The sequence below is a fragment of the Spea bombifrons genome, chromosome 5 (genome assembly GCF_027358695.1).
Source record: "Spea bombifrons isolate aSpeBom1 chromosome 5, aSpeBom1.2.pri, whole genome shotgun sequence".
Lineage (NCBI taxonomy): Eukaryota > Metazoa > Chordata > Amphibia > Anura > Pelobatidae > Spea > Spea bombifrons.
The window spans coordinates 4,535,375-4,557,880 of NC_071091.1; the positions used below are offsets into that span (position 1 = coordinate 4,535,375).

Here is a 22,506-nt window from a genome sequence, read left to right on the forward strand (position 1 = left end):
GGTTCATAGCTAGACACCGAGTGAGTGTCCGGAATCGGAGGTTTGTTTAACCGGTTTGTATTCCTTGTAATGTTTAGATACATTCTGCCCCTGGATTATCCATCTACGAGCTCCAGGCTTAGAGTTCTCCTTGAAGAAGACCTTACAGAAAAGCCAGGATCTTCCAGAAGGGTCACCCAACTTTCCCATCAAAGTGTTCCTTCATATCACAAAGCTGGTTGTCTCTTGGAGAGTTGTGGGTTCCCGGGTAAGGAATTGAGCTGTCTGTCTAGAATTCTGTGGCTTCCTTTTTAGCGTCGGTAAAAAAAAAGTTGTAGTTTTTGCCACATAATATATATTGTTTTGAGGCAGCTGCATATTAGCCATTTGTATGAGTTTTCGCTATGTGATCTGAGCCCCAATCTACTAGAGAACACCCCCCCGACTCCTTATCATACTGCCTGTGGGGAACAATAGAATGACTCAGTCTAAGTCACTCAACTGGACTCTCTGACTAATGAAAGTCTATGGAGCAACGGACTTCATTAGCGTTGCCAAAAAGCATCAGCTCAGTGTGGTGCTTGAACCGAGAAAGTCACCCAAAACATCACACGACTGACAAATATTTGTTGTTAGCGGGTGTGCGTGGATGTCAGTGTATGGTGTTAGCGTGATTGTGTGTCAGCTTATGGCGTTTAACTGTCAGAGGTCAGCCTGTGGTAAGCGGTGCCTGGGAGATGGAGAGGAGGAGCAGGAGAAAGTATGTGTATGTGTACGGTATTAGAGTGAGTGTTAGGAGACAGTCCCCTTATCAATCTAACGTACTCCAGGTTGTTGTGTAAATCACTATAAAATTTATTTTATTAACCCGCAAAATATACCGTATATATTACTTAAAAACCTCCACATTTAGGTTCCCCACAGATCGGACCCGATTTCGCGACATAAAGGCGGCCTGAGGTTTCTCCTTAAAAAAAAAATTAAGAAAATAATCCTCGGCGCACTAAGGGTTAATAATTCTGACCGCCCATTTCACAGAGGGAAAAAAAGGTTGACCTTCGACCCGTGAGATCAAGAAATAGTTTTTATTTAACTCCTCAGACAGCAGGTGAAGGTACAGTCTGTCCCCGCAGAAAAACGGCCCCCGTGGACAGGGGGGAAACCCAACACCCGTCTTGGCTGAGCCATGCCCTATTTTAGAGCTGAGAAAGGATCTGTTTCAGTCCTGGATTAGTATTCGCGGCTCGTCCTCTCTCTCTCCTTGAGCGCGTTAATGTTCCTGCCGCCAGGATCCAGCCTCACAAAGGAGACCAAAAAAAAATAAAGAAAACAAAACCCCTTTTCTAACCCGTTTTGGGTGACTTTTATTTTTCAGAAAAATCTGATGCTTTAAAGCTGGAGGAACGCGTCGCTGAGGATTATTTAGAGATCGCGAGCGAAGTGTCACAAAGTGTGAGGGTAGAAAAGGACCCCGTGAGATCCGCCACTGGCAGCGCCAGCAAGAACCGGTTAATTTAAAGGGGAAGCCACCAATTCATCTTTTTATTATTAGTATCAGATTAAAAATACATTCTCGAAAATAGTCTTTTTGAACTGCGCTTATCCAGCCGTTGGCCGCACTGACATCACCAGGCCGCTGCCACCTTAAAGCGCCAGGGCAACCTTGCCTGCTAATGAAAGTCTATGGAGGAACATTAGAGGGTAATACAGTGAGGGGATTAAACATGCGCGGGATCGGCATACGGCTCCTGAATCTAAGGCGAGACCAACGACTGATTAAGGTTTGAGTCTTTACAGCAGGAGAAACGGCGACTAGATGGAATCCATGGAGGCCTCGCATGCAAGCGGCCCCCCCCCAACCCAGGAATGTAATTTAAGATTAAATTCTTCTTGAGTATTTAATTTTGTTTAGTAGGAATTGGGCTGAGAATCTTCATCTTCAGAAACTTCATACCAGAAATGTCTATAAAATGTTATTTGTTTTTATTCTTGTTATAAAATGTTTTTGGACTGTTGTATTTTTATCTTTTAATGTTAAATAATTTAGACTATGAGACCATCGGTCCCTTGGCCCATCGGCCCCTGACCAGATCAGGTGCTGCTGCTATGTGAACATCAGGGAGCTGCTGGCCTTAAAGTGCCAGCACCGTCCCACCAACGCCAGTCCGGCCCTGGCTGGGTATAAACCTCATTAGCCTCATTTATTGCACTAAATCCAAAGATGAAAGCTTTTTTATTTTATTGAAAACGGCCCTATTTTATCCTTCTGTTGATCTGTCGTCCCCCCAGCGCTGTATACAGTAATACAACCTCCCCAGTGCTGTATACAGTAATATAACCCCCAGCACTGTATACAGTAATATCACCCCCCAGCGCTGTATACAGTAATACAACCTCCCCAGTGCTGTATACAGTAATATAACCCCCCAGCGCTGTATACAGTAATATAACCCCCCAGCACTGTATACAGTAATATCACCCCCCAGCGCTGTATACAGTAATACAACCTCCCCAGTGCTGTATACAGTAATATAACCCCCCAGCGCTGTATACAGTAATATAACCCCCCAGCTCTGTATACAGTAATATAACCCCCAGCACTGTATACAGTAATATAACCCCCCAGCTCTGTATACAGTAATATAACCCCCAGCACTGTATACAGTAATATAACCCCCCAGCACTGTATACAGTAATACAACCTCCCCAGTGCTGTATACAGTAATATAACCCCCCAGCGCTGTATACAGTAATATAACCCCCCAGCTCTGTATACAGTAATATAACCCCCAGCACTGTATACAGTAATATAACCCCCCAGCTCTGTATACAGTAATATAACCCCCCAGCACTGTATACAGTAATATAACCCCCAGCGCTGTATACAGTAATATAACCCCCAGTGCTGTATACAGTAATATAACCCCCCAGCACTGTATACAGTAATATAACCCCCCAGCGCTGTATACAGTAATATAACCCCCAGCGCTGTATATAGTAATATAACCCCCAGCGCTGTATTCCAGTAAACTCCCTTTATCTGCAGACCTTGAGGCTGCCATTGTTGTCTACTATTTCCACTACAACTGCTTTAAAAAGAAAACAATGATTAAAAGGCGATGGATCAATATTTCGAAAATGTAATTTCAATCTGATGCATGCATGGGATACGCATATGGCTCCTGATGAGACCGACCAGTCAGTTACAGAGTAATTGTTGCCACATAAAATGTATCTTCTCTTCAATTTGCTGCTCTATGACTTCAGAAGTTAATAACTAAAATATCGCTGCTCTGTAAATGTGTGGAAAATGTGACCCCCACAAAATGCTGCTTACATAAGAAAGGTTAAATTAATTTGTTTCTCCTCCGTTCATTGGAAAATGACAATTAAAAGCAAATAAAGAGTTGAAAAATTCACTGACACCAATTCTGAGATTAATAATAAACTTTATTATATAATAACATTTTTTCTTTTTAATCAACCTTAAAGCAGGTTGAAGAGGGGGCTACCTCTGGACTCACAGAGAGTCATTCTCCAGCCCGCAGGATAGGAAAAACCCCATCTTTGGAGGAAACCTATGAGGGACCATGGCTGGAAGAATTGCCCTTCCCTCTGGGCATTAAGAGGTTAATTCTATCTTGTAGATGGGGCAAAATTCAATTCAAAATTAAATATAAATACACGATCACAAACGTCGATCTGCAGGTTACAATCTTCGGATCTCGGCCGGGAGCTGACACTCTGCGAATCTCTTTGCCGGAGAGCCGACACTCCGCAGATCTCTTGGTCAGGCGGCCAGCGGTTTTTACATGGTTCTTGCTGCTGTAGATGCTCCAGAGTGACGGCTTCACTCCTGTGCGGAGATCTGTGCACCTTCTGTTATGACATCACAATGGAGAATTTTTTTTTTTTTTTTAAACTTTATTTACACACCCATTTACACAAAACGTTACAGATTTTATAACTGGAACTGGGCATGGCTGAAAATGGTTGATGTGGAGTAAAATGTATCAATAACCTACAACCTGCTCAATGTACAAGAGAGAACTTTACTACTGATAGGATGGTAGGGATCCACGGAGGCCTCTGTGTGAAAGCTCAAGAGAAGCCAGACCACGGATAGAGAGAAAAAGCAAACCATATGAATGATGTCCTGTCTACTCATTGTACAGCGCTACGGAATTTGATGGCGCTATATAAAACAATAAATAATAATAATAATAAATGAGCGAAGGATATTAAGTGTTTATGTTTTGCCAAGATGGACAGTTTGATTGTACGGTTTCTAATCAAACAGTTGGGCTACTAGGCTGTAGCTGCCTAATTTCTAATTGGTTCTAAATATTTCCCGCGTACTGGAGAACGACTCTTTGAGGGTCCAGAGGCGGCCCCCTCCTTGACCTGCGTTAAGGTCGATTAAATAGAAAAAAATGGATTATATAATAAAGTTTATTCTTAATCTCATCATCGGCGGCTGTGAATTTTTCTTCCAAATAGTAAAACTGCTTGTTTGCTTTCCACTCAAACTAACGGATGAGAAACAAATGAATTTAACCCTTAAATGGTCTTCTGTGAGCAGCATTTTGCGGGGGATCACATTATTCACGCATTACCATCTGTGCAGGGCAGCGGTACTTCAGTTATTAACGTCTGACAGCGAAGCGATAGAACAGCAAATAAAGGAGAAGATACGTTTTACATGGCAACAATTTCTGGGTGATTGAAAGTCGTTGGTCTTGTCAGGAGCCATATGCCTATCCCCTGCATGTTTAAATACCTCTACCACCCCTGCTTGGAAGCAGTTCCATATATCTAAAACTTCATTACGTTACATCTAAGACTCTGACCCTCTAGTTTTTGACATTTCTCCTCCTTTGCATAGATAAACCACAGACATTTTGTCTTTTTTTTTTATTATAAAAAAAACAGATTTATAAAGAAATAATATAATTTTTTTATTTATCTCTCTTGTTTTGTATAAAATGATGTCAACAAATATTTGACAAACACATAGATTAATGTTTAAGTCGCACTTTACCGTTTGATGAGAAACCGCCGTATCTGCGATGAGACCAGGATCAATTCCAGCATTTAATAAAACATCTGACATTATTATACGTGACTTGTGAGCCGCGAGGGCAGGCGACCGTTATCAATAAACGGAAATAACGGTAATCCAACGGTAATAGGAGCCAACAGTGACTTGGGATTTTTATTTTAAAGTGGAACTCCCCCTTTTTTTTTTTTAAACCAGTTGTAGTTTTGCCCAATCTACTAGACTATACAACACTGGGAGTTATTACTGCATACAGTGCTGGGGGTTATATTACTGTATACAGCGCTGGGGGTTATATTACTGTATACAGCGCTGGGGGTTATATTACTGTATACAGTGCTGGGGGTTATATTACTGTATACAGTGCTGGGGGTTATATTACTGTATACAGTGCTGGGGGTTATATTACTGTATACAGCGCTGGGGGTTATATTACTGTATACAGTGCTGGGGGTTATATTACTGTATACAGCACTGGGGGGTTATATTACTGTATACAGCGCTGGGGGGTTATATTACTGTATACAGCGCTGGGGGTTATATTACTGTATACAGCGCTGGGGGGTATATTACTGTATACAGCGCTGGGGGGTTATATTACTGTATACAGCGCTGGGGGGTTATATTACTGTATACAGCGCTGGGGGTTATATTACTGTATACAGCGCTGGGGGGTTATATTACTGTATACAGTGCCAGGGGGTTATATTACTGTATACAGCGCTGTGGGGTTATATTACTGTATACAGCGCTGGGGGTTATATTACTGTATACAGCGCTGGGGGGTTATATTACTGTATACAGCGCTGGGGGTTATATTACTGTATACAGCACTGGGAGTTATATTACTGTATACAACACTGGGAGTTATTACTGTATACAGCGCTGGGGGTTATATTACTGTATACAGCGCTGGGGGTTATATTACTGTATACAGCGCTGGGGGTTATATTACTGTATACAGCGCTGGGGGTTGTATTACTGTATACAGCGCTGGGGGTTGTATTACTGTATACAGCGCTGGGGGTTATATTACTGTATACAGCGCTGGGGGTTATATTACTGTATAAAGCACTGGGGGTTATATTACTGTATACAGCACGGGGGGGGTTATATTACTGTATACAGCACGGGGGGGGTTATATTACTGTATACAGCACGGGGGGGGTTATATTACTGTATACAGCGCTGGGGGGTTATATTACTGTATACAGCGCTGGGGGTTATTACTGTATACAGCGCTGGGGGTTATATTACTGTATACAGCGCTGGGGGTTATATTACTGTATACAGCGCTGGGGGGTTATATTACTGTATACAGCGCTGGGGGGTTATGTTACTGTATACAGCACTGGGGGGGTATATTACTGTATACAGCACTGGGGGTTATATTACTGTATACAGCGCTGGGGGGTTATATTACTGTATACAGCGCTGGGGGTTATATTACTGTATACAGCACTGGGGGTTATATTACTGTATACAGCGCTGGGGGGTTATATTACTGTATACAGCGCTAGGGCCCCTATCCATCCTCTCAAAAATACATGATGTGGGGAGGGATTTAATAAACAGAAATATGTATATATGTTCATGTAAGGGAGGGCAGGGCCGGCTGATTTGAGTCCATTAGGCAAGCACAGGCAAGTGGCCTAGAAGTAAGACCGGCCCTTCCATGGGTCCAGCTGGGGATATCAGACGCATTAAGGTATAGATCAACATACACTAACATACACGCAAGCTCACTTACCCTGCGAAGCCTCAGCCTATCTTTGAGCTGCTGTGTACCCCGTCCTCTGCACATATTATAAGATGGCCAGTCCCGAGACCCACCCCAGGTGAGACAGCCGATCAGGAATTCTCTGGTAGGCCACCAGCGTGATTCCAAGGGGGCCCCTAGAATGTGGGGCCCTTGGCCAACTGTCCAGCGTGCTCATGCATGCGCCTTTGGTCACCATCCTCTTAAAGGGAAACTTGCACCAATTACTGGAATAATTAAAAAGAACTTGTTTCATTATTTCAAACCATTTTAGTTTTAGATTTCACATAATCTTTTAGACAGCTACATATTTCTGTCTGTGTTCCGGTTATCCAGGTCCAAACTACTCGACAAACACCCTGACTCCTTATCATACTGCCTGCTGTGAACAATAGAATTACTCCGTCACAATCACCCAAATGGACCCTCTGGACTCACAAAAGAGTCGTTCTCCAGCTCGCAGGATAGGAAAACCCCCATCTTTGGAAGAAACCTACGGAGGAAAGACTGTCGTAAGAATTGTCAAAGAATCAGCCGAGTGTGGTGTTTGAGCTTGAATGTTACCAAAATGTAATAATTACCCCCAATAATACAGGACAAACATCTTTGTAGCAGAAATACTTTATTGCAATCTCTGCGTTCCTAAAAAAAGTTCTGATGGTAAATGAATCTAATCTAAAACCGAACAAATAACTGCAAACAGACTTAAATAAGAAGATTTTGGATGCAGATACAAAAAATGCGGATATTTCCATCTCAAACCCACCGATCGGGTGATAAAACGCACAGATGAAGCTGTTTTTGGCGATTGTTATTTTTTAGGGTCTCTTTTAAGTCCTCTTGACCAGCAGCTGAATTCCCATCAATAGGCAGGGCTACATCTACAACGGGGAGCACGGAAATATCAGCCGAAAAAACCCCAAAACCAAGAAAAAAATATTTCCCATGCATATCGTTTTACCCAATTATGAAAACCCAAAAACCTAAAAATCTATATATATAAAACGGGTAGGAAACAGTTTTGGACTCCCACTTGTCCTCACACCTTATTACAACATAAATGCCGATAATAAAAGCGAAAGATACGTTCTTAACGAAATGTCTCCGTACAACGTGCCTGCGACGCGGCTTTACACCAAGAAAGAAAAAATCCCTTTAAATATCTATACACTTACTGTTCAAAAGTTTGGGGTCACTCGGCTGTTTTCATGGAAACCAAGGACATTTCTGGCTGTAACATAATTACAAAAAGGTTTTATAACCATCAATTATCCTTCTAAACGTAAACTTGGATCAGCGAACACAACGTGCCATTGGAACACAGGAGTGATGGGAGTGATAAAGGGCCATTGGAACACAGGAGTGATGGGAGTGATAAAGGGCCATTTGCACACAGGAGTGATGGGAGTGATAAAGGGCCATTGGAACACAGGAGTGATGGGAGTGATAAAGGGCCATTGGAACACATGAGTGATGGGAGTGATAAAGGGCCATTGGAACACAGGAGTGATGGGAGTGATAAAGGGCCATTTGCACACAGGAGTGATGGGAGTGATAAAGGGCCATTGGAACACATGAGTGATGGGAGTGATAAAGGGCCTCTGTACGCCTATGAAGAGATTCCATTGTCTGTTTCAAGCTACAATAGTCATTTATAACATTAACCCTATCTGCGCTGGATTTATTTAATCAACAAAATTTGCTTTTCTAAGTGACCCCAAACATTTGAACGGTAGTGTGCGTGTGTATATATATATATACACACATATACATACATACTGATGCACCAATTTTCAGGTGATGCAGATGAGTAAATATGCTGACTCCAGGAGTGGGAGTTCACACTCGTTCATCCTCAAAACAAAGGAAATTATCATTATTTTTTTTTTACAGAAATTGGTCACCCTTTGATTTATGTATTTGTGGAGATAAAGATTCTCAAAACCAAAATGACAATTATCCCCCCACTCAAGATTTTAAATATCTGTTCTTATCTTCCAAGGATGGCAGCAAAATCATAAAAAATGACTTTGCTAAGAAAGCCTTAGCGATGATCATCCGTCCAATTAACCCCTCGTTAGCCTCCTTTATTGATTCTCAAATAATACTAATAATAAATCAAATATTAATTTCCAAAGAATATTTTTTTAGTATTAAGAATGACGGGGCCAGCTTAGAGTTAAGTTCTTAAAGACCGATACATCGTGTTGGATTTTACTTCCAGACACATGCGATCCAGAAGTCGCAATTTACTAATCAGACTCGCCAGACTGCGGTACGAGGCTTAAATCCATCCAGGCTGATGAAAAGTACCGACTGCTTCTTCGGTGGAGGGACCTCAATGTTTTCTCTCATTATGAATCTGCAGCTTGTTTCTAACCACAGACGATCTCCTGTGCGCTTATAAACCAACGCTCCTGCGCTAGAGGAACGTTTATAACAGGGGTGTCCAAGCTGCGGCCCTCCAGCTGCTGCAGGACTACATCTCCCACACGCCTCAGCCAGCCCCTTAGCATTATGGGAGATGTAGTCCTGCAGCAGCTGGAGGGCCGCAGGTTGGAGAGGCGTAGCCTCCGGGTTTAATACCCTAAAATTAAACACGAAAAGGCAAATTAGGTTATTTTTCATCCGCCAATCAAATACAGAGCTGCTTCAATGTTGCATCAGAACAGACTAAAGCAACGGGGGGGGGGTATAATAATAATGGGTTAAGAACGTATCTGTTAAGACTTATGTTAAGACTGAATAAAACATTTTTTTTTTTAAATGGCCCCCTTCAGTCTCAATAAGGTATCCTGTCAGGAATGAAACAGGGATACCGCCCAAACTGCGATACACGCGTGTTCCACGTTCAACCAGTAGGCATATACGCGCTCACGCTGACCCGTCTTCTCTGATATTAACCCTTCTGACAATACTCTAGACCAAGGGTGTCCAACCTGCGGCCCTCCAGCTGCTGCAGGACTACACCTCCCATACTCCTCAGCCAGCCCCTTAGCTGAAAGAGCATTATGGGAGATGTAGTGCTGCAGCTGCTGGAGGGCCACAGTTTGGACACCCCTGCTCTAGACGGAGAGACCGTACATCATTTGTACATTTAAGTCTTTACATACTATTATAGATCTTTGGCTGGGTCTTTGGACAGCAATTCCCGCCTGGTGTAGGAGTGAAGTTTTTAGTCGAAACGACTAAAATCTATTACGCTGGTCCTTTCTTCCTCTAAATATCCAATAATAAAAATAGGAAATCCTGTACAATAACAAATATACACAGATTAAACCTAAAATATAGGACAGATCATGCAGGCGTGGGGAAAAAAAAAAAACAGGCTTCCTGACGTAACAGCCCCCCCTTTTGAAGTCTGTGACCCCCCCGTAACTGGTGGCTTAATAAATACTTCGTGCCTTATTATTATTTTTTTGCGGGAAGGAAAAAGCATCGCCAAGTCGTACATGCTCAGAAATAACGCAAAGAATAACGCCGGCATGCAGAAGAACCGTTTTGGAAGATATTTGCCAAAAAATATATAAATTCTGCATATTATTCTGCAAGAATCCTGTATACGCCTTGCATCGTGACTCGATAATCTGGTAGATATGTATATTATATATATATATCGGTATAAATATACGGGTCATCTTACATCGTACAAGCCCAAGACCCTCAATGGACTGACAAGTCCCTCTAACGAAGCACAGATTTGAGGCTGATTGCGATGAATTTGGATTCCGGTGATAATCATCGGGGTTTGAGTAGCAATAAAGACGTCTCAATAATTAAAAGTGTCCTTTGTATAAAAATTATTATTATTATTTTATAACAATATAAAGACGATCTGCTGCCCGGGGGGGCTGGTCATGGATTGGCACAGCTGTCTCTTTAACCTCCAACACTTTCCAATTACTCTTCTTTCTCTTCATCTTTTAATATTGCGGGGTCTTTGGGGGCTCTGCCGTCGTCTTGCGAGGACATGGGTATGGTGTCCGGATCAGGCAAAGATTTAACTCCCAGATCGTCTTCCGCGATACACGGGGCAGGGTCCGCGCGAGGGTCCGGAGTAAGCAAGTGATTCGAAGCAGATGGGGGCTTGAAGGAGTCGGGAGACGGATCCGGAACGTTCGGTTGGGCTTCTGAATATTAAAAAAATGAAAGATTAGAGCCGTGTGAAGAATACTCTGCCGGGCAATCTCATCACTGCCGTTAGGACCCCAGGCAGGCAATACGAACCGGAAGGGTACCGTGGCGATTCCACGGCACTCAGCCCCGGCAAGTGCTCCCATCATGCACCTGGCTGCCATACAAAATAGCCCATGGTTACTTTGTATTACAATAACAATGTAATCATTTCACGGTTTCAATACTCCGGCTGATAAATGCACTGTCCCAGGGAGCCCCGAAAGACACAATGCATATGAAAGTGCATTCATAGGCATTATCCTTAGGGAGAAGCTGCAGCTCCTACCCCCACCTGTTGCCTGGGGAGTCTCTTCACTGATTGGCTGTGTTCGCTGAGCCAGCAAGGAATCCAATCTCTATCATTAAAGGCAAAAAGGGGATCTTTAAGTAACATACACTATTTTATTATTCAAGGAGCCGTAATACTGTAATGGGAAGCAGGCTTTCTCTCTGTAACACAGTGGATCTCCCCCGATATAAAAACTACTGGCCCTTGAATCAAATGAAATAATAATAATAGTGATAATATTAATAATAATAGTAAATAATAATACCTGTATGAGCACTCAGCTCCTCGGCATGCAGAGACTTGTCTGTTGCCCCGAGGACGTCCGCCATTAAGTTTGACAAATCGGGAGCCGTCACACCGATGAGTTTTGTTAAGTCGGGGATTTCAGGCACCGGAAGGTCGGAGACATCAGGAAAACCTAAAGGGATACATTTAGTCTTAAAAGAATATCTGGTTTGGACGACGAAGAGTTAATGACGTTCAATTCCCTATAATATAAACTCCCCGGAGCGGACACTTCACTCTCTGATAATCCGCCAGGTGAATCCATTGAGAAAACGCAAATATGGGATTTTTCTTTTTTTGCTGTATTTTTTGTTAAATAAAAGCAGCATTTTTTTTAAATAAATTATAGAAACAATTTTAAAAAGGCCGCTGGAGGTCTCCTGGGGGATAAATTAAAGTAGATAATTCCTGATATACACGTTATACGTCTTAAAGGAAGGGGGGGCGGAGTGCGGAAGACAATTTAACGGGAAAAATCTGGGAAACGTCTACCAAGTCGTTCACCTGGATCTTTAACAACTGACCAATCACACAGCTTGTAGCGTTACCTGGATGCATCACCCGCTGTACGGGGGGAGGGAGGACCAGAGACCCTTCTGCAGGATTGCTGAGGGTCTGTGGTTCTTGGAGGTCGGTCGGGGGGAGAGCGTCTGCAGAAAGGTCAGTCTGAGGTTCTGCCGGCATCAGCGGAGCCTACAAAGGAAAAGAACAGCATGTTACACGAAGTGTTTAAAGAGTAGAACGCTATAAAACAGAGTGCGGAGGGAATGCCTCTATTGTTTAAAATGTGCATTTTTTAACATGAATCTAGAATCGAAGCAGATAAGGATGGGGTTAAAAGCTGCTTGGTAAACAGACCCACAAACAGGGACACGTTATACCCGCTTCAAACGGCCGAGGAATAACACGCCTGTCCTTTTAGCAGAATCTCCGGGCAGATCACCCCCCGTCTAGTCGCCCGTTTATCCTGCTGTAAAAACCTTAATCAGTCGTTGGTCTCGTCTTCGATTCAGGAGCCGTATGTCTATCCCATGCGTGTTTAAATCCCCTCGCTGTATTACCCTCTACCACTTCTGCTGGGAGGCTGCTCCACTTATCTACCACCTTCTCAGTGAGAGGGGATGCCATCTATTTTGTCTTAGTTTAGTAATGCAGTAAGGACTCCCCTCCTGTGCTTTGCCTGGACACGGCAGGTTAATGTATTTGCTTTGTATACGGCCTCGTGTTCGCTCCGTGTATATGATTACTGGCTCGGATGAGAGTGATGGTAATTTGCTCTCCTTTGTGTATCAGGTCGCTGTCGCCTCCCAGTAAATCAGGGCTGAGCGCAGACATAACGTGTTCTTGTTATTCTTTGGCCTCATAATCCATGTTTTGGCTCCTACCTCGGTGTAACCACTAGTGGGCGCCACAACAGGCTCTTGCGACGGCGACGGTGACCGGGGGGTTACCTCACCGCTTTTCTGGGGCGTACGAGCCTGCGCGGGAATCCTATGCAAGTACCCATATCCGATTCCGCACCCCAAGCTGCAACGGAACAAAACGGCATTAATTACAAGAAAACAAACCCCTCGACCGCTTGTTCTCCGCGGCGGCCGCTCCGCCTCCTCATTAGAACATCACATGACTGCGTATTCGCTCAGCTTCATGAAACCACCAGAATATCTGTAAATAATTTACCTATCCCAGACAAAATCCAAGGGAGGCAGCCGCAAGGCGATTGGCCTCTTCTACCCCTCGTCGCAGCTTCTGCCCCATTAACCGATCAGCTTCAACGGAAGCATTACCAGCAAATAAAATGTACTTAAAGGTAAAAGCGCTTATAGTTTTACGATTTCATTTTTATTCTCTGTTTAGGAGAAGTGACATAATGTGCTGAAAACGCCATGCTAACCTTTAAGGGCGACTCTAAAGCTGCAATATATACCCGGAAGGCACTTCCTAGGGGTTACGTGTAAGGGGGGGGGGCGTTAGAAGCAATGAATGCTTCATTCTAAAGACCCCATGGAAGGAAAATGGCAGAAGGTCTTAAAGTCTCAACTAAAAGGGGCAATTGTTTTTTTTTTTGTACCGTTGAAAGGCACTTTTCCTCCATGCTGCAATTCCACTTACGGCCAGTAGATGGGGGTAGGCGGCTATTACAGTGGTCCTAAGCGTAATCGCTATCATATTCCACAGCGCTGCACAACGGGATACGCACCACAAGGGTAGAGAGCCTCCTATACGGCGTGTGCGTGCGTTATATACATGGCTGGCTTATATAGCGCATGCAGTAGGATTAATATGAAACCCGGTTCGCCTCCCCGTGCATGTAACCTGCTAAGGATGTCTTACGGGACGTATAGCTGCGCATGTGTGCCTTAATCTATATAACACAGGGGCAGTATGATCGGGCTGCTCCGCGGACCCCCTGAATGTGTTAATTTTTATTCGTACCTTCCTTCTCCGCCCCACGCTCCATTGGGGGTGACGAGCACCTCTCTGCAGGAATCGCTCTCCGTGTTATATACCAGCAGCCTCAGCGGTCTCCCTTCGTGAGACTCTATCAAGGAATAGAAATCCTCAGACTATAAAAAAAGGAGAAAAGGCCGTGTTAATGTTACCGGAGTCGGACAGGGCTTGGGAAACGATACACAAAAGACATTAACCCTTTCCATACCACGTTATCCGTGCAATATGGATGGAGATTGTTTCAGGGATCTCTCGTGTATTTTATGTACGGCTGTGATGTCACACTGAGAGGCTCCATAGCTTTGCTGATTGCAATGCGTGAGATCAGCCAGCAGGGGGCTTCAGCAGGTTTTAGGCAGACCATGCCGAGTCTCTCCTGTCCTTCAAAGAGCTTCTGGGGTGTCAGCACACATACCGGAAGGGAATTCCCGATTCCTTATGTAACAGTGTACCTGCGCTTGCGCCTTAGGTGGACGTAACTGTACGTCAATAGGGTAGTGAAGGGGTTAAATTACTTGATTAATAACATACCCAGCAGATACTGGCTTGAAGCCCCTCTCTTATTCCATACATCGTGCTCCCTGCATTACAAACCCCGATAGATGCCTCTCTTAGTGTCGATCCCGTGTCACACTCCTGAGGCCAGGGTAGTTATTCCAGTTAATGGACCTTAAATATCATTTTTTTTTAAGGTGCTGTTCCACCTACTCTGTTAAACCTAACACTGTTATACCTAAATATGCCGTTAGAACCATCTTTCCTAGTTCTGCTGAACACCCAACCCCCCTCGCAGAATGAATGGCTTAATACTTCACATCATTAATCATTTTTTTCAAGGAATGCTTAATTGTCGTGGAACACAAAGATCGTTGCCATAGAAACTTAATAAATCTTCTTAGTTTCTCTGTTTTGTCCGATTAAACCTTGAGAGAAAAGAATAAAATAACAGATATATTTCTGTAAACCGCTAAATGTTTTCTCTAAGTGGAACAGCAGCTTTAACGACTTGAAGCCTTAAGCAGCAAGTTTTTTTTAATTTTTTTTATAAAATCCAAGAAAACTAAATAATGATTTTTACTACAATTTGAGGATCTAAAATATTCAGTAACTTAATGTTTTAAAACAATTGTGGTCTGGCTCAAAACAGGTTGGAGTATTGCTGATTGTGTGGAGTAGTCAGGCAGGGCACCTGCGCATTGTGTGGAGTAGTCGGGCAGGGCGCCTGCGCATCGTGTGGAGTAGTCTGGCAGGGCGCCTGCGCATCGTGTGGAGAAGTCAGACAGGGCGCCTGCGCATCGTGTGGAGAAGTCAGACAGGGCGCCTGCGTATTGTACCTCCTGCAGGATCTGGTCTGATCCCACGATGTAGTCGGTGAACGGCCTCAGACCGGCAAGGGCAGCCGGCGACGATGGTTCGACTTCCTACAAATAAAAACAAATCTATTAGTATTAAGCAACGCGCAGGCACAACATTTACACATACAAGCTACAGAAAGCTCCATCCATGGGGAGGAAAAACAAAAGCATTTTTTTTAATCTCCCCTGTACTAGCAATTGCTTGCCTCGGGCGATGATATACTTAATACTCATATTGGGATGAGTGACCTAAAGAGTTAATGCAACGGATGAACAATTTTTAAGCCTCTTCGTGTGAACCGTGATCCTTTTAGGCAAACATGGCTTGCTGGGTGTGATGGGAGTTGATAAGTAACCGCCTTTGCTCTGCCCGGCCATCTCACCAGTACGTGCCACACGTGTTCGTTGGCTCCTTGGAAGCTGCAGAAGCGAACGCTGGCCCCCAGGAGCCCCTCTCCTCCCCACATATTACTGGGGGTGACTTCCAGCTCGCGCACTTTCATCGTCTTCGTGCTGTAAACCTCCAGCTTTACGGGTTTTTCGGCGTTGGCTTTCAGGAGATCCTTGAGCATCGTGTTTTCTTTGTTCTGCAAAGACAGAGCGGACGGCGGTCAGTTAACTAGTTTCAAGTATCGTCCCTTAAAAGGGTCGGCATGATGTCATCCTCACCAAAAGTGACGCATATTCAAGTCATTAATCGGTAATAATAATAATTTAAACACCTTAGGGAGAAGCTGCAGCTCCCAGTCTCCTCAGTGTTCAGGCTACTCTTGCCACTGACTGGCTGCTTCAACCATCCAATCAGTGGCAGGAAACCACTTCCATTCAAATAAACGGGGGTCTTTCTGTGCACGGGGGTCTCATTGGGCCTTCCGAACCGGCTAAAACCAATGCAGACTCAGCGATTTAACCCTTTCAGTCCCAGGGGTTAGCTGTATAACAGACCCTGCAGCACAAGTAGCCGCACTTGTCAATGAACACATTAACCCCTCTGTAGCATTTTGAGAAAATAATATTAAGCAGATGGGTCCCTTTCGAAGGTTTAATCCTGTACGCTAAGGGTTAACTTTAGGAGACAAAAAATGTATAGTTTGGGGGAATTAAAAAAATAAATAAAGAAATTACAGCGGATTCTGGGATGGAACACTTGCTGTTCGGAGATGTAAAGTTTACCTGCGGCATTGGATGGGTTAATAAGTCGTTTTCCAAGCCGGGGGGGAATTAACCAAGGGGCTGTAGCTGCGGCTGGCCATCCATAAATGTGACTCGCTGTGTTTAAGTGGGCACAGATTTGTGGGAGTTGTAGTATTCACATAATCCCTTTTAAAATCACAGCGCCGCTCGTTTGTTTGCAATTAACGGAATTCACCAGTTTTGGAACCAACAAGCAGAATTGTTAAAGGGTTAAATCGCCAGCTGGCCGGTCCTCGATGTAACTGCCCCGCCAGGACTCGGCACGGGGTAAAATTACGCGCTGTTAGGAAATTAATCTCCGGGGGGATTACCGAGAGTTTAAAGACGAGCCGCTTACTGCATCCCCAAAGCACGCGGCTCCGGCGGGGATGCGCGGTAAGCAGCTCGGGAAGTTCTTCATAACCAGCACAAAATGGGCAAACGGGACCCTTTTAACCCATTTAGTCCCAAACCCGTTACACCCCAGGCACTTTCTGAACCGCGTTGTAATTCGGGTATAAAGCTTCCCGTTACAATTTTGATCTTTAAGGCAAAAGCTGGGTTTTGCATCACTTTATAAAATAAAAAAAATTCTAAAAATATGTAATTAAGGGGAATTTCTTTTTCCAGGATCCAAATACATTTTCCATTTGCTAACCTACAGTAATGGGAAGGGAATCAGGTACCGGATTATACATCCCACACACCACCTGTGGGGGGGGGCAGCCCTTTACACCTGTAGAGGGGGGCAGCACTTTACACCTGTAGAGGGGGGGCAGCACTTTACACCTGTAGAGGGGGGGCAGCACTTTACACCTGTAGAGGGGGGGCAGCACTTTACACCTGTAGAGGGGGGCAGCACTTTACACCTGTAGAGGGGGGCAGCACTTTACACCTGTAGAGGGGGGCAGCACTTTACACCTGTAGGGGGGGCAGCACTTTACACCTGTAGAGGGGGGCAGCACTTTACACCTGTAGAGGGGGGCAGCACTTTACACCTGTAGAGGGGGGCAGCACTTTACACCTGTAGGGGGGGCAGCACTTTACACCTGTAGGGGGGGCAGCACTTTACACCTGTAGAGGGGGGCAGCACTTTACACCTGTAGAGGGGGGGCAGCACTTTACACCTGTAGAGGGGGGCAGCACTTTACACCTGTAGAGGGGGGCAGCACTTTACACCTGTAGAGGGGGGCAGCACTTTACACCTGTAGAGGGGGGCAGCACTTTACACCTGTAGAGGGGGGCAGCACTTTACACCTGTAGGGGGGGCAGCACTTTACACCTGTAGGGGGGGCAGCACTTTACACCTGTAGGGGGGGCAGCACTTTACACCTGTACGGGGGGGCAGCACTTTACACCTGTACGGGGGGGCAGCACTTTACACCTGTACGGGGGGGGGCAGCAACCTGCGAAACATACAAAAAAAGATGGCTGACGCGCGACCCTGGACTAGGCGTCCATTAGATTGACCTGCGATGTGATATACACAGAGCAGGCTGGGGAATGAAAGTCCGTTTGTGACTTCCTGGAATGTTCTAGCATAGGACTGGGCAATGGCTGAGCATGCTGGGAGTTACAGTACAGCCCAGCTGGGGGGAGAGGGTCGCTTGTTGAAAAAGATCCCCCAACTGGTCACTACCGACGTACGGCTGAGATCCCTACAAGACGTCCACCCATCCATTATCTTCTCAGGATGCCTGGCTGCAGACTGGGTAGGGGTGGTATTGGGGATGAGGACAGTGTCGGAGCCCCAACCTCAGCTTACGATGGATAACGCGGGCGGCCGAGCGCACCGCACCCTCGCATTGGTTCTTACGACCGGCCATTTATCCCGACCTACCAGCCTCGTGTGTCCGATCGCGATGATAAAGTCAAAAAAAGGCTCCAGTCCTCCTTTCTGGGCCGGCGAATTCTCCTGCACCTGCAACGAAAAGGGAACGCGGTTACCGACGGCGATCATTCCAAAACTTCTGATTTCTATCCGCTTTAGAGATTAATAGCCCGGTTCCCCCGGACCGGGGCATCAGTGTAGACGGCCAAGCATATGAGGTTATATAAAGAGCATTCCGCGGGGCCATCGACTAAACGGGTTATCAGACACCGTAACATTCTAAGGTCATTTATAAGGACATTCAGATGCTTTTGGACGCCACATCGGATTCAAGCGGATATAAGGGTATGACAGGAGTTCCCCTGAACACACGAGGACGCGGCATTAACGATACGGGGTCTTATTGCCCTCCCGTCGCACCGTACCGCCTGCTGCACCCTTGGGGGGCGGCTTCAGAGGTAAAAGAATACAAAGCGTGAGAAATGAAGGAGCCCTAAAAATAGCAAAGAGAAGAATCCCAGAGACAGCAGGTGTGCGAGGAGACGGTGACCTTGTTTACTATCAAACGTATAAGTAAACAAAGCAGCATTGCTGACATACAGTAATATACACCCCCCCGGCGCTGTATACTGTAATATACCCCCCGGCGCTGTATACTGTAATATAACATCCAGCGCTGTATACAGTAATATAACCCCCAGCGCTGTATACAGTAATATAACCCCCCAGCGCTGTATACAGTAATATAACCCCCAGTGCTGTATACAGTAATATAACCCCCAGCACTGTATACAGTAATATAACCCCCCAGCACTGTATACAGTAATATAACCCCCCTCGGCGCTGTATACAGTAATATAACCCCCAGTGCTGTATACAGTAATAACCCCCAGCGCTGTATACAGTAATAACCCTCAGCGCTGTATACAGTAATATAACCCCCCAGCGCTGTATACAGTAATATAACCTCCAGCGCTGTATACAGTAATATACCCCCCAGTGCTGTATACAGTAATATAACCCCCCAGCGCTGTATACAATGATATAACCCCCAGCGCTGTATACAGTAATATCCCCAGCGCTGTATACAATGATATAACCCCCAGCGCTGTATACAGTAATAACCCCCCAGCGCTGTATACAGTAATATAACCCCCAGTGCTGTATACAGTAATATAACCCCCAGCACTGTATACAGTAATATAACCCCCAGCACTGTATACAGTAATATCCCCAGCGCTGTATACAGTAATATAACCCCCCAGCGCTGTATACAGTAATATCACCCCCCCAGCGCTGTATACAGTAATATAACCCCCCAGCGCTGTATACAGTAATATAACCCCCAGCGCTGTATACAGTAATATAACCTCCAGCGCTGTATACAGTAATATAACCCCCAGCACTGTATACAGTAATATAACCCCCAGCACTGTATACAGTAATATAACCCCCAGCACTGTATACAGTAATATCACCCCCCCAGCGCTGTATACAGTAATATAACCCCCCAGCACTGTATACAGTAATATCACCCCCCCAGCACTGTATACAGTAATATAACCCCCCAGCGCTGTATACAGTAATATCACCCCCCCAGCACTGTATACAGTAATATAACCCCCCAGCGCTGTATACAGTAATATAACCCCAATCCCTTGGCACCCCATGTAATATAATAAACTGTATGCAGATGTTTTTGAGATATATATTAATATTGTTTATGGTTAAAAAAAATTTAAACCATGGCCGAGCATCTTGATTGGGAGACAAACGACTTAATGATCCCCCGGACCCCGGTAAATGAGAGAGCGGTTGGTTTATCCATGTTGATATGAGATATCTTTTCCATGCATTGTTAGATAGACACAGATGGGGGGGGTCCTTAATATTATAGAAATATTTCAACGAGGATGTGGCCTCTGCCCCCCTTCCTCCAGATCAGGCATGTCCAAACTTTTTTCGAAGAGTGCCAGATTTGATGAAGTGAACATGTGCGAGGGCCGACCATTTTGCCTGACATTTTTTGAACCATTAAAATTAAATGCAAATTAACTATTTTATGCAAAGTTTATTGAAAACGGCATACCTTTCATTTTGTGACCTGGATGACAAATCTAAACGGGTGTTAAATCACTCTGCCTTTAATATCTAAAAAACAGATCTATATTTGGGCAACTTATCTGGGGGGCCTCATCAGTCCGGAATGCGGGCCGCAATTGGCCCTCGGACCGGACTTTGGACATGCCTGCTCCAGATTATTTACCCCGCACCAAACCCCAATGGGACCGTGGCGTGGCTGGGCGTGGCCGGCAGGTTAGGGGGCGTGGCCGGCAGGTTAGGAGGGTGCGGCTCTTTTTTGCTGCCGTGGTTCTTGCCAAACAACTAAATTGCTGCGGATGGAGCAGACTGGGAAGGGTTGGGCAGGTAATGTGTCCTGTTTAACCCTTTAATGTACGGGATTGTAAAAAAAAATAAAAAATATATCTGCTGAATTTCTCTTTCCCTTCAAAACATATGCAGGTAGATTAAATAATTATAATTATTATAATTATAATAGAATATGTTATATTATTATAATGTAATTGTATACGGTGTTAAATCCTCACTTATATTCCGTATGAATAAAGCGCAGAATTTCTCTGAACGTCCAAACCGCGACTTTCCTGGGATTTCCGACTTTTTTCCATGATGAAAAATAACATGCATAATAAAAAAATGTAAACTTTCAATTTGTAATAAATAATTATACATAGATTTTTCGTTATTATTGAACTTATCCTAATACCCTGCAAGAGCGCTTACGTTAATGCGTATCAACAGAAATGAAAAGCCGCAGCTTTGCTCTGATCAATATCGCTTTTATGTTACTGAGCGGGTGGTAGATTAAAGGAACAGCCTCCCAGCAGAAGTGGTAGAGGCTAATACAGTGAAGAGATTTAAACATGCATGGGATAGACATACGGCTCCTGAATCTAAGACGAGACCAACGACTGATTAAGGTTTGAGTCTTTACAGCGGGAGAAACGGGCGACTAGACGGGGGCCGTTATTATTAACTGTTTTGTATAGCGCCATCATATTCCACAGCGCTGTACAATAAGTAAAAGCATACAGCAATATGAGTTTTGGGAGCTACAAAAATACAGAAATTTACCCCGATTTGTGGCAAGTAAAAATTTGCCCCAAAACACAAACCCAGCGGTCTGACGCCAATATATTTACCACCCGGCTTCCCCACCCCCGCCGCGCTATAAACGCCCAACCTAAACATGTAATAACCTGACAGCGCCAACATCGTGCTGCCTTCGCTTCGTTTACACGGCACTCACGGGGTGTCAGTTACCCTTCTGATACACGGGAGGGTATCAAGATTTGGGGCATTTATTAACACATTAGATGCCAATTCAACCCCCTATATCTTAGACAGCAGGATTTAGGCTTAAAGGGTGATTCTTATGCCAATTTGTAAAGTGGACTAATCACTATAGCAACAAAAGGAGTGTTCCTGCAGAGTGGAACTTCCACTGGTTGCTATGGTTATAACACCACTTTTTTTTTTTTTTTTAATTAACCCTTAACGTGGTAGAGGGTAATACAGTGAGGGGATTTAGACACGCATGGGATAGGCACATGGCTCCTGAATCTATTACAGATTAACTTTCGGGTTTGCACCACATAATTTTAATGCAGCTGATGATACCCCTGGCTCATTACCCTCCATATACAACCCTCTAGACACTGAAACCCCAGAAATGATACCCCACCTGCCCCATGCTTGGGCTCCCCAGACCCCCGACGTACCCCATGTACATGGTAGCCCTCGTTGCCGGCGTCCGGGGCCTCGGAACTCAGAGATAAGCCCATGTCCGGGACAGCTGAGGGCAGCGGCGGCGACACCAGTAGCCACGGAGCCGGGTACACGACGCAGCGCAGGACTAGCAATCCACGGCCGAGTCTGACAGATCGGCGATCTGCTGCCAGGCCTGGCGGGTAGTGACGTTACATGGCAACGGATGAAACCAGGGTGGTTGCTAGGGACGCGGATAGAAGGGAAGTCAGGGCTGTGGAGACGGAGAAAAAACTGCACGTGAAGCGGACAGTCTGGGGAGAAAGATAGGGGAGAGAGCGGGGTAAAGGCCTAGAACCG

General features: G+C 44.9%; 1 protein-coding gene across 2 annotated transcripts; it reads right to left on the minus strand.

Moving 5' to 3' along the window:
• Positions 1-10,202: 10,202 nt before the first annotated feature.
• GORASP1 (golgi reassembly stacking protein 1) lies at positions 10,203-22,383 on the minus strand. 2 transcript variants are annotated; one of them, XM_053468298.1, is made up of 9 exons: positions 22,161-22,383; positions 18,367-18,447; positions 15,737-15,940; positions 15,333-15,419; positions 13,984-14,114; positions 12,933-13,074; positions 12,096-12,240; positions 11,528-11,680; positions 10,203-10,924 (listed from the first exon to the last, which is right to left on the minus strand). In XM_053468298.1, the coding sequence occupies exons 1-9, from the start codon at positions 22,221-22,223 to the stop codon at positions 10,698-10,700; spliced, it is 1,233 nt and encodes a 410-aa protein (XP_053324273.1). In that variant the 5' UTR covers positions 22,224-22,383; the 3' UTR covers positions 10,203-10,697. The 2 variants fall into 2 exon arrangements, with proteins under 2 accessions (XP_053324273.1, XP_053324272.1); XM_053468297.1 differs by having other exon boundaries at positions 10,203-10,927; positions 22,161-22,379.
• Positions 22,384-22,506: the final 123 nt, after the last annotated feature.